Source organism: Dermacentor albipictus, chromosome 7, assembly GCF_038994185.2.
Source record: "Dermacentor albipictus isolate Rhodes 1998 colony chromosome 7, USDA_Dalb.pri_finalv2, whole genome shotgun sequence".
NCBI lineage: Eukaryota > Metazoa > Arthropoda > Arachnida > Ixodida > Ixodidae > Dermacentor > Dermacentor albipictus.
In genome coordinates, this window is record NC_091827.1 from 19,574,450 (window position 1) to 19,586,949 (window position 12,500).

At 49.1% G+C, this 12,500-nt stretch overlaps 1 protein-coding gene across 3 annotated transcripts; it reads right to left on the reverse strand.

Annotated features, from left to right (window-relative positions):
- Window positions 1–5,805: 5,805 nt before the first annotated feature.
- On the reverse strand, window positions 5,806–11,688 carry LOC135896340 (RNA-binding protein 4.1-like). 3 transcript variants are annotated; one of them, XM_070521725.1, is made up of 7 exons: window positions 11,554–11,688; window positions 10,915–10,938; window positions 9,337–9,537; window positions 9,051–9,154; window positions 7,705–7,995; window positions 6,574–6,627; window positions 5,806–6,266 (listed from the first exon to the last, which is right to left on the reverse strand). In XM_070521725.1, the coding sequence occupies exons 2-7, from the start codon at window positions 10,915–10,917 to the stop codon at window positions 6,212–6,214; spliced, it is 708 nt and encodes a 235-aa protein (XP_070377826.1). In that variant the 5' UTR covers window positions 10,918–10,938; window positions 11,554–11,688; the 3' UTR covers window positions 5,806–6,211. The 3 variants fall into 3 exon arrangements, with proteins under 3 accessions (XP_070377826.1, XP_065280788.1, XP_070377825.1); XM_065424716.2 differs by having other exon boundaries at window positions 6,574–6,630; XM_070521724.1 differs by lacking the exon at window positions 11,554–11,688 and adding an exon at window positions 11,502–11,538 and having other exon boundaries at window positions 6,574–6,630.
- Window positions 11,689–12,500: the final 812 nt, after the last annotated feature.

A 12,500-nucleotide genomic window follows, 5' to 3' on the forward strand; every position in this document is an offset into this window, starting at 1 on the left:
ACCTACGCAATTAAAATCGCACACATGTGGGTATGTGCTAACAGCAGAGCGTTGGCCAACAGACGCGGCAGCATACATTAAAGAGATATGACATTGTTTTGTTTCCGACGCTAAGAAAAATGAATTTTATTTGAAAACATGTTTATTGTGTTATTTAGAGGGTTACTTTTCGCTCTCGTCTGTTCGTCCTCCGCCGGAAGTTTGGGGGGGGTCACGGTGGGGTTTCTGCACTCTAAAAGTTTACACCCTTCGGGCTCATCTTGTTCCATAACGATAATCGTCGTCTACCTTGCTTGCTTTTCAACTCGGCGCTCGCTATTTTCTTTTCGAGAATGCCATGTCACGCTAATAACGCGCATGCCGTTCGTGACTTGGAAGTACCGGGTTTGCAGCGTTAAACGAAATGCGGGCAAGACAGACGACGATTATTGCTGTGGGACAAGCCCCTTGAGTGTAAACTTTTTCTTGAGTGTGCAGGCGGTAGAAGAATGACGCAGCAGTTAAAAGCCAAATTGGACTGTCAACAAGGGAGTTTTCTTATGCAGCGAAAACGTGGCTCATATACCCTCAAAATGCGTTTCACCCGTTGGGGTGCCTCTTATCCCACAACAATAATTGCCATCTGACATGTTGCTGTGTTTTTATTTTATTTTTCTCTGGGCGAAATTACATATTAAGATACATTATGAGAATAAACGGCTACGGAAGTGACAAATCCACTTCCTTATAGCCTGTGGAGACATATCCTAGCGGATGGGACTCTTCGATTTGTCGTCCCGGACTGCCGGAGAACGCCCCGACACACTGCATACGTACTGCTGCTGGCTGGCCAAAAGCACCACCTCGGGCAGTTGGTCATATTAACTCTCTACCTTGGGCAGTCCGGGGATGTCGAGGACGGATGACCGAAGAGGTCTACTGATGCCAGAACGCTATGAAACAACCTAGATATACGCCATTTAGAGTGCAGAAATGTATATTCAGGGCTGATGTAGAATGCCGTGGAAAGGCAAAATTACGTGTTAAAATGGTCAGCCTTCAAGGCAAGTTCTTTTGGATAGCAAGGAAGTGATGGCCCGTTCCAACTTGCACGAGTGTCATGCGGCGTTCCTGCAAGTCTAAAAAAATTGTCAGGGTCTAAAAAGAAAAAAAAAGAGTGGATAAGTTGCACGAGTGCCTTGGCGCATATATAAATTTCCTCTCGGGAAATAGTACCTTAATGTTATTTTAAAGCGAAGCTACCCATGCTCACCTTTCCGTGGTTTGGTGTGTTGCCGTGTACGTCTGGACGAGTTGCAGTGGGCGGATCCCGGAGGCATTGCAATATTCAAGTGAGCCTATGCCGAAGAGTTGCGTATTCAAAGGAGGCCAAGGGGGGGGGGGGGGGGGGTGATATCGACACCATTGCGCGAGCCGTCCTTGCAAAGGTTTTAATTTGCTTCGTAAACCTGCGTCATGTCTTTTCACTCTCTCCCCACTTTCCCCCGTCACTGCTGACCGTGGTTCTGGGGAGGTATTTAGGGAGGTATTCTGCAAGAGTCCGCCTAGTGGACATGTCCATTTCGTCTGCTGTAGAAGTTCTGATTGGTTGGGCTGGGCTGGGCTGCACATCCACGGCGGCGGGGCACCACAGCCAATGAGCACCTCAGCAGCAGACGAAATGGACATGTCCACTAGGTGGACTCTTAACAGAATACCTCTCCAGGTGTCGGCAGACTTCTCAGTAGACACCCAGCGAATATACTTCGTCCGTAGGACGTCCGAATCGTGTCCCAATTTCCATGCACCGTTTTCGGAGACAAACAGGACGCCCGCCCGACGTCGCTTTGGATATCCCATACCACGGCCGTGCCAAGCATTTCGCACATGAATCTGTTTCAGATAACGTGCCACGGATCCCGCATGGACCTCTATCGGCGCACACGTGAATATTCGTTCACCAACTCAGGCTGCCTTTCCTCGTAACGGAATTGTTCTCTCGCATGTTCGAATTCCAATCTGAAGCTATCATATCTGGAGTTGGTGTGTACGTCGTACTTTACGAATTTTCTGACCCAATTTACTTTCACAACTTCAGTGTACAATTCCGCACACGTGGGTGAGTAGCGTGTGCTCGTATCTGCTCTTTGCATCTGTCGGATAGCGTATGCTGCGACAGCAATATACATTCATAGCAAACGCTGTCCAAAAGACACTGGTACATGTCCGCAAAGTGTACGCTGCAGGTCCCAGTGATGTCCCTCGCGGACATGCAAGGGATGTCTGCAGGACAGGGAAAGTGCACGACGAAACGATCATGTGACTGAGATCCGCACATCACTGCTTCCTCTAAGCAGTTACTGCGGTCAGCGGCAATTTTACTGCCCTTTATGCAATCACCTAAACAAACCAATTACTACTACTACTACTACTACTACTACTCTAGGGCTTACGGCGTTAAAAACGGATAGGTATACTGGAGTTACTGCAACCAAAGACGCACCTACGTGGCTGGGCAGATACTGGTGCTATCGCATCAGTTACTCAGATCTCGTTCTCTATGTTAAGCGTGGGGCGCCTTGACGAGACAGCAAACGGGAGGTATCGCAACCGCGGAGATGAAAAGTACGAATTTCAGCTGCGACGTTACAATCCGACACTGAAGAAACTATTGCGTAGCGCCTTTATTTTATATATCACAAATTGTGTTAATCTGCGACATCTATGTACGAGCATTTTGTTTAGTACTTTTCAGTACATGCATCCGTTCTCAGTGGCGTAGCCGATATTTTTGAACGACAGCCACGTCACAGGTATTAGAGACTTCTCAAACATTTGCATGCTTTCCCGCTCGGATCGCGACTACAGTATACTGAACAGAGCAGCTGTTCGCGTTTCGCTGTTTCCGACCTTGGCACCCGAGCGTTTTGCAGTTTCACACTTAAGCTAAATGAAAGCGCTGCACTACGATTGCAGTCACGCGATTTCATATTTCGCGGGCTTTTTAACTGAGAACGCCTAAAAAAAGTCGCCAGGAAACGCATATTATTTCACATAATTGGTCTTAATTCGCGAATTAAGCGGAATACACGAGCTCCACATGACTGCAAACCATATGCGGTTGGTTTCATTCATCTAACCACTTTTTATTCTTAAATGCTTCGTCCAAGTTATGTAAAACACCCTGCACACTTCACCTCGCAAGGCGTTTGCGGCACTGCTGTAGCTGCAGGACTCCTTTCAACAATAGGGCATGAACACATTCTTAGGAGCAAGATCAGAACCAACCCTCTCCCCAGAAACATGCATCCAGAATATAATGTCGAAAGGAGAAAGGCAAGAGCTAAAGCACTCTTGAAGGAAATAGAGCAGCAGAACCAACTGGCAGCTATAGTTGATGCCGCCTGGGTGAACGGTAAAGAAGCCTATACGGCCATTGTATCAAATTATCAAGGGAAGGTGCAAGACGCTCTCACAATTTTTACCAAGGACCCCACGGTGGCGGAACAAGCGGCAATTGCTCTAGCCATCAGGAGTAATAAGTGGGCCTTCATTTACAGTGATTCGAAAACCGCTGTAAAGTGTTTTGATAAAGGCTACGTGGCTGGAGTTGCAGCTAAACTTTTTGAAAACATTGCGATTATGACAACTGAAATCCGATGGTTTCCTGCGCATATGGGGAAAGTGGACGAGACTCGGGTAAACCTCAATGAGGTTGCTCATGACTTGGCACGAGGACTTGCTAACCGTGACAGTCACAACCGAGCCGTTCACCATCAAGCGAGGGAATCCAGAGATCATTTATTAACATACAATGATGTTACCAAACATTACTATTTAGGACGCAGACAATTCCCATTGCCACATTCAAAACTGAACAGGGCTCAGGCAGTCTCGCTGCGCTTATTGCAAACGGGTACATATCCCACACCGTACACCATTAATAAAATCTATCCAGAGAGGGAGATTAAGATGGAATGCAATGATTGTAATGGCATCATTGGAATCAGACATATGCTGGCGGGGTGTCCCGCGACTCTCCCCAACCTCGTTGAAGAATGGACACAGTGGGAGAAAAGGATTCAAAGCCCATTGTTTCAGGACCAACTAAGGGCAGTCCAGAGGGCCCATGATGTCGCTGAAAGGCTTGGCCTGACAGCGCCAACGTGGGAGCGGCCCGCCTTGGCTTGAGAAGTCGAGCCTCCGGACCTCAGTACAATAAGTTTTCACACACATGAACACATTCGACCGAGATAGTTGGCGTTCCATCTACGGTTAAGCGCAAAATACAAAGGCCGACAAAGAGAAAACGTGTGCAGACTGACGAGCGGCTGTTTAAATATGGCTCATTGCCCCTCGAGCTACGCGGGCTCGCGCCACGTCGTCTGATCGACACAATAAGTGCGCGCGCGCACACACACACACACACACACACACGTTCTTGCATGTAACGCCGCAACATTTTTGTAGCAAATTAAATCTTCGTTTCACTTCGTTATTGAGCTGTGCTGCTGGCTTCAGGTTGCAGTGCACAAGATAGCGTCAACCCATCCTCTGTCACAAGCCTAAACTTCCGCCTTCGCTACAAATACAGGTTGTCGGTCCGCACGAGTTACTTCCGCACGCGACTGCACCGGCTGGCCGGGAAGTCTGAAGCGCGGGACTAACCCGCACTTATTAAAAGGGTGCGACTCTTTCGGCCAGTACGACATTTTGTCTGCACGGCCGCAACTCCTTACATTCCACAACGATACTTGCAGGAACAGAGCCGGTTACGATTGAACATAGGAGTGCTGGGCGCACAGAACTCAAATCCTCCCTACACCAGCCAAACTTCAAAAAATTTGGAAAATGCGTAACTGCCTTCGATTTGAGAAGTCGCGGTCTACGCTTCGGGCGTCTGCCCAGCCCATCGTGAAACATGCACCCAGCTGAACCGAAGCACCTCATAAGCGCGTACACGGGACATGGGCGAATGCTACAACCCGGGCGCTCAATTCAGTCCACGACGGGAATAAAGACGAGCCGCTTGTCAAAAGGAGTAGGCAGCCGTATTCCCACGCGAATGTGAAGCACCCGGACCACACGTAGAAGGCGGCAACGGCTTCCAACCCAGCTTGCACGAGCCGCTCCACGCGGCGCGTGTACGGCCCTGCCAGTCGATACCGTGAAGGCAAAGGAGGTGGTTGCGAAGAACGGCCAACTCACGGTCGCACGCCGAAACCGGGAAGGCCAGAGCAGACGGGCGCTGCAATGCGGTCAACACACACGACACAGGCTGGCGTGAACGGCTTTTATTAACGCACACACGGACGACGACCGCCCGCTGCTGCGGGAAACTGGCTGGCAAACCTGCAAGAGAAGGCACGTGCAACACATACCAGAGCACCACCACCACCACCTTAGCGGACAAGTCCTGCGGGCCTGTCCACTCGCTGGGAGCCGTCGGCCAGAACCTGTGAGGGGGGAAAGAGAGACCCCGCCCAGCGCCAAACCAGGCTCTGGTTCAACAAGGAAAGGGTTGTGCCCTCTCGCAGGCGGTGCGCGATTCACACACTCCGGTCGGTGCGCGCACGAGCCCGTCAACAGAGCCAGCTACCCAACCATAGGGGAGTCCGTCTCGGCCGGTGACCGAAGCTGCAACCACCCGCTCCTGGGGCCACATGCAACGACGCTTGGGCTAACCGCACGACCCCACCCGTTTTTTTTTTTTTTCCTCTCTCGTAGCCGATTAAGAGGCCCTGCAATGACCACAGGATATGGTGCCTCACCTAGCCCACACACAGCCCGCTGAATAAGATCCCGAAGAGAAATACGACACGCCACTTCATAACACAAGGTGCACGCCTGCGACACACCGCATCCTTTATTCACAGTCAGTATGAAAGAAACAGCTCTACTTGGACAGTGATGAAAAGAAATGTCTGCTACTCACATGACGAGGGGGTGTTTCTCAAAGAAAAAGAAATGGCATGTACACACTTTTGAATGACATCAATGAGGCTTTGCTTTTTGTGATGAGAGGGAAAGCAGGAAGGAGAAAAAAGCTTCACAGGTGTGAGATGTGTGCTAGTGTCGCGAGAGCCTCTTGCTGCAGAGCACGGCGGCGGAACACGCACAAAGTCCGGCTAGCCACACGACGCGACCTCCGCCAGTCCGTGAAGCGCGTCCGGAGAGAAGACGGCCCCCGAGTCCGCTCGTGCAGAGTCGCACGCGCGCGCGCGCTCTCCGATTAGAACGCGGGGGTACGCGACGCGCTGGGGTACGCCGTCCGCTCGGTCGAATAACTGGAGAAGAGGAGAGAGGGCACGCAGCCGCGCGTTAGCCGGGCGCACAGAGGCAACCCGGGCACCGGGAAGAAAAACAACAGCAATGCCAGCAGTCCGGAGCGAGCCACACCTCCCGCTTTCTCACAATGCATGCACTTGAACAGTGGCCTGCCCACCCACCCCTTTACCAACAACCCCTTCTCCAGCCGCAGCAACATGCATCACGCTCGACCGACTGATGGGTAGGACTGAACCGCCACCAACCGCTAACAAAATGTTCACAACACTCGGTTTCGTGCACAAGGGTTCGTAGGGGGCAACTCACCTGTAGCCGTTGCCATAGCTCTGGCTTGGACCATCCTGAGAGCCATAGTAGCTGCTTCTGAAAGTGAAGCCACCCACATCAGCTGCAATGAAACTCGACTCGCATTATGCGCAACTGCTACTGCTGCAGGATCTTGAAGCACAAGGTTCCTGCCTTGTCAACTAAGTACGACCATTCTGTGTGCAACACACACAAATAACTGGCTAATCTAAGAGCAACGTAAACAAAGCTGTTTACTATGTGCCAGACCTGCCCTTTCAGTTCAAAATTTCACTCGAAAGCAGCGTGGCCAAGGCACTCTCCTGGCTGTTTGCTCGTAGCTATGTCACCGACAACCATAAAGCTTGCACAGTGGAAAGACTGCCTAAGTGCATTGAATTATTTGCAAAGCAGTTTACGTCGCACTCTCGCTCTTTGTGCCACTTGGCCACTGCGATTAAGCTGGCTCATTACATACGAAATTTAGCCAGAATTCTCGCATGTGACCAAAATTGAAATGTATCGCGTCGCTGTTCATGCAAAGAGTCCGCCATATCCTCAAAGCTCGCGCAACCTTTTGCAAAAGGCCAGACAAAAGCAAACACTCGCACTCAGCAACAGAATTAAGAGATCAACATATGTGAACACCAAGAAACAGTGACATTTAAAATGTTTTTGAACACCACCACCTGTAGCACGAAACAATGCGTTTGTCAGAAATGAAAAACTTAGCAGTTGAAGGTCAACGGCAAAGCTTTCATTTCTGAGAAACCTGCATGGGTTTGTGCACTACAGGCCAGTGGATGACTATCTCTTTCACGACGCCATGGAATGTCAGGTCTTCACAGCCGTCACTACTCGAACATGTCAACGCTGGTGAATATTTGCAGCTCACGTCCAGATTAACCATAAGATCAAACCTATTGTTACACGGAGGCCAGCACAGTCCAGGAAGCATAGCAGAATGCCAGGCTAGTCAGTTCACACCGAAAGCAATAACCATACCACTAACAAGACAGACGATCATTGGGTTGAACATTACGAATCGTCTTGCACAGCATTAGCCTTTTCACCTTTTCTTTGTCCATTCCGTTATGGCTACAGTTACTGCTTTAGACATTCACGTGACTTGAAAGCAAAGGAGATGCTCACCCAAAGTCATCATATGGTCGGCGGTAGTAGTAGAAGTCGTCACGAGCGGCTGACGGGGGCGGTGGCGGAGCAGCCCGGCGCTCATACGGATCTGGATAGGGTCGCATGCGGTCGCCATAGCCGGGCGCAGCCCCAAAGCCCCTGTCACTGTAGGCCCCACCCCGGTCCAGGAACCGGTCGGGGCCACCAGAGCCGTAGCCCAGCCGCTCAGGGCCTCCAACACCAGGGTAGCGCGCCAATGGGCCACCACCAGGGGGCATCATGGGCATCGCGGAGCCAAAGCGCGCGTTCCTGCAATTGGTGCACCCATCTTACTCCAAACCAGCGACATCCATTTGGCAAGCACAAAAGTAAACAGGCATTACTGCAGTAGCACTGGGATGCCATTGCGGGCGATCACTTATGTGAGGCACCGGACATGTCTGCTAGAAAGCTGTTCGACTACATACACTGTGCCAAGCTCGTTATTTCCATACAGTAGAATGCAATTAGCCACACACTCCAATGTATATGGTGCAGTCATGGTCAAACAATTGAGAAAGAATATTGCAACGCGTCGAACTTTACAAACTGTTACATCTGTGCTCTCACAGAAGGGGAAACGATAATTTGCTAAATGCAAGAGAAGCTGCTGCCAACCAACACACCGGCCCTGTCAGCAGTAATGGCTTGCTTTAGAAGAGTCACTAGATGGCACCGCCAATAGTGCGGCATATGTCTCTGGTGTTTGCCAGTATTCTGTAGCACACCAGCAGTCTAAGACAGTCATGCTCCAGCTAACTAAAGTTGACTTTGCAAGTGCTGTTAGCAAACTGCTATCAAAGCTCTGCTGCAAACATAGAAAGTGGCTTTCAAAAGAAAAAAAGAGAAAAAAAAATTGTGCCCAAGGAGGTTCTTACAGCTACTTAGAATATGATGTGGTGCTACAGTGCTGCTGCATGCATGCAATCCCAGCAAGAGGGCACTGGCATCCTTCTCAGACAGCTGCCCCTCGGCATGACAACCAGTGTACAGTTTCTGCAGGTGTATGGTGGTGCAGGTGAACAGCACCACCACCATGTTGCTCAATTTTGAGAACAGTGGGGCTATTGGTGTGCTTATGTTTCAATTGCTTTTGTTTTTATAAATGAGAACCTAACTACAAGACTTGTTTACAGAGAACCAGAACTTGTTGGAGGCCATGCCACAGTGAAGACAAAGCTTAACATGCTATAACAAACTTCGGTAAATGCCATTTCCAAAACACTGCATATACGAAATGGCTCTGCACAGCTGGGCATGAAATGTCAAGTCAATGCACCAGCAGGCACAGCACCAAGAAGCAGTTGTAATGAGCCAGCACTTACGGGTTTCGTGGGCATTCCTTTGACCAGTGACCCTGGCGGCCACAACGGTAGCACTGACCACGACCACCCATGCCTGGCTTTGGTCGCACCTTACTGTGGGAAGCCTGCAAAAGGCAGCAAGACGGAAATGTCAAGCCACAGTGAAGCGAAACCCACAGCAACTGATGCACCAGCTTTTTAAAACAATATTAGTTGAATCTAAGAATGGAAGAAAACACTGGGTCTGGCGACCTGCACATTTACAAGCAGCTTCCTTTTGAGAACGAGCCTGCAGCGACAGCCTCACCTCGACAGTGATCTTGCCACCCATGAACTCTGAATTGTGCAGTGCATCGATGGCCACCTTGGACTCTTCCTCGGAGTTCATGTGCACGAAGGCATAGTTCTTGACAATGTCGCACTCCTCCACCTTGCCATACTTCGCGAACAGGGCCTCGAGAGAAGCCACATCGCACCCCTCGGGCAGGCTGCCCACGTACAGCTTCGGCTGGGAAAAAAAAAAAAAAAAACAATGGAATAGTCTAGTGAAGCATCAAGCACATGTAGAAATCTAAACAAGCAAATAAAGCAAACTGTAGAATAACATAAGCAGTCATCTAGGAATCACAGAAAAGCAAGAAAGTTGGGATTACTCGAAAAAGGTATTCTAGATGAAACAAGTGCCGGGGAAAAAAAAAAAGTGGTAAGTGAGCTTGTGCAAGAAAAAAAATTTAATGCACAAGCGAACAGGTGCATTAAGTTCACAGGAAAACGTGAAGTGATTGATGAATCAACAAGAAAGTAATGAGGCTTAATCATTGTCATGACAACTGCTCCAGCGCTCCTATCTATTCCCACCCTGAAAAGTTCGCTTACAAAATTATATGCAGTAACCAAATAAAATTACTTGAGGCAAATCTGATGTCAATTCATTCAGGCACCACAGGAATGGTGCATACAAGAGTTTCTACACTTTGGCTAAGCTTCTCTGAGAATGAAAACTACAGCTACATTTCTTTACAGCAGTCGCGTGTTTTATGTTCAGTGTTCCTAGAAGGCACAAGTTTACAAAAATTCGTGTATTCAATGAACTGCACCAGCGATCAGGCACAGACTAGCCTCTATTCATTCCAGTACAAGACTATGGGTACACTTCACATTTTACAGGCCACTCCCGACAGGCTGACTGTGCAAGCACTACACAAATTAATACTGCAAATCGGAATGGTTTGATTGGATTCAGGGTTGCAAACGAAAACTCGGCGCCAAGGGATGAAGAAGTCAGTTGCCGCACACTTGTCTTTTCGTCCATTACCTTTGCGCCAAGTTTTGCAACTATGCAGCACCACAAGGCACGAATGGATCGTGGACCCAATTAGGCCGGATCGATAACGGCCGGCGTGGCCTGAAAGGCCCGGACCAGTGATGTTGCAATGCCAGGAGACGCCCTTACATTTGGCGGGCACATGCGACAGGAAAGGAAGCCACTTGCATAAATAACACTAACTTTCGGCAGAGCCGTTTGGACGTAAACTGCTTTTACTCACGCGAATCGTTTCAGCGCGAGTAGGAAATGAGCCTTGCGGAAGACCCGCAAACAAGTTTATCGACGCGCCGCTGACATCGCTTCCGTAACATTCGGCGTACTTCCGGGGACCCAAAAATTTCGGAATTCGAATTAAAAACCTTGAGTAGGCATCTTATTGAACAGCGAAGACAGCTTAAACAGAAAATTTTTTACGGCATCTGCATAGTAATGGGACGGTTTCAAGGGTTAATCCGAACACAGAAATACACCAATTAAACCGCCCTTAAAAAAAAAATTAACAAAAGATTCCGTGGCGACCACGACAGTCGGTAGAACAGGCCAAGAAACGATGCTTACCATTGCGTCAGTTGTTGCGCAAACCTGCAATAAAAGTGAAAGCACAATACGTTAGTCCTGAACAGCTGTCGCCGAAGAAGCGCACAGGCCTACTTGCCACGAGTTACGTTTTATGATTACGTTGCACTCAAACTTTGAACTGAAGTGCGAGAAACAGTACGATACGCTCGATGCCCACTAAATGCAATGCAAGAACAAAGCTCACTCAGCGACAACTCGGCGCTTGCGACCTAAATGCGCAATTTCAGCGCAACCTCGAGATAGAAATCGATATGTGCGCCGCAACAAGAATGTGCGGGCCGTGCGGAACAATGACGCTCGCCACTCCAAGATGGTGGACAAGCTCGCTCCACATCGCGGACGACGCACGCACGCTTTGAACATGCACCGTTAGCGGACACCACCAGCTCGGCTATCAGATAGCAGGGCTCAAGCCAAAACAGCACATACGTCCAGCAGTTATCAAATTTAGGGCGAGCTTTAGTGAGCTACCACGTCGGCATACTCCGCCGAACAAAGGCTGCACGACGCGCCATGTTGCCGGCGCAGTTACTACGTTGTATTTGAATGATAATCAACCAACACACAATTCGGTGAACCGCTACGTCTAGAACGAAATAAATGGTACTTTTTACTCACAGAAAACCGTCCTCACAAACTGCTTTTAGCAGTTATATCGTGCAAATGCCGACGAGCGACACAGCGAATGCGTCCGCTTCCGACTCGCAGCACAGCCTACGGCCTTATCACGTGACGGCGCCGACTACAGCGCCGACAATCGGTGGTGGCGCGCCGATTACATGACTACGCGTTTATTTTTTATTTTCCCATACATGCTCTAATCACTGACCATGTGTTTTCTTTCATAATCTACCGTCAATTTTCATAGCGCACGTGCTCGACACAATCTGTAAAGCGGGTCCTAGATTGTACTTGAGATATTTATTGAAGTGCGAAATACGGGAACCATCATTACTCTCCTTAGGCCCGCTCACACTTTCTTTTCTTCTTCTTTTTTTCGGAATTGTGCAATCGTTACCAAAAACGCTGTAAAATGCGATACAATACGCTAGCCACCATAATTTTGCTATATTTACGTAAACATGGCGTATATATCTGTCACGTTGCCATGTGCGGCAGTGAAGCCTCATGTTTTTTTCCATGAATTTTTTATGCCCTGCCCATGAGGCATTTCTGCGCCTACGGTTACAGAGACACAGTTTTTTGGTATAACTTATTCACGTGTTATCCAGGCAAAAATATTACATCTAGAGCTGGCTTACAGGTGTTCAAACTTGAAAAGGTCCCCACATCGAGTGTTTCACTTTCGGTTTTGTTTTCGCAACATGTGAGTGTTTTTTTTTTAATTCTTCAAAGAATTTGCAGCAAGACATAGACAGAGAAAAAAAAAGCGCGCAGCTCTGCATTGTACAGGAACCGCCGTAATATGAAAAAACGCGTCCGTTACGTCACGCAACAATAGCCGTCTTTGTAATTTCGTACGACCGTCTCCCAATCACAGCGGCCCAATCCCGCAGCCCATTACGAGCAAGCGCGACGGCTATTGGCTGATGGTCGCCAGGTGA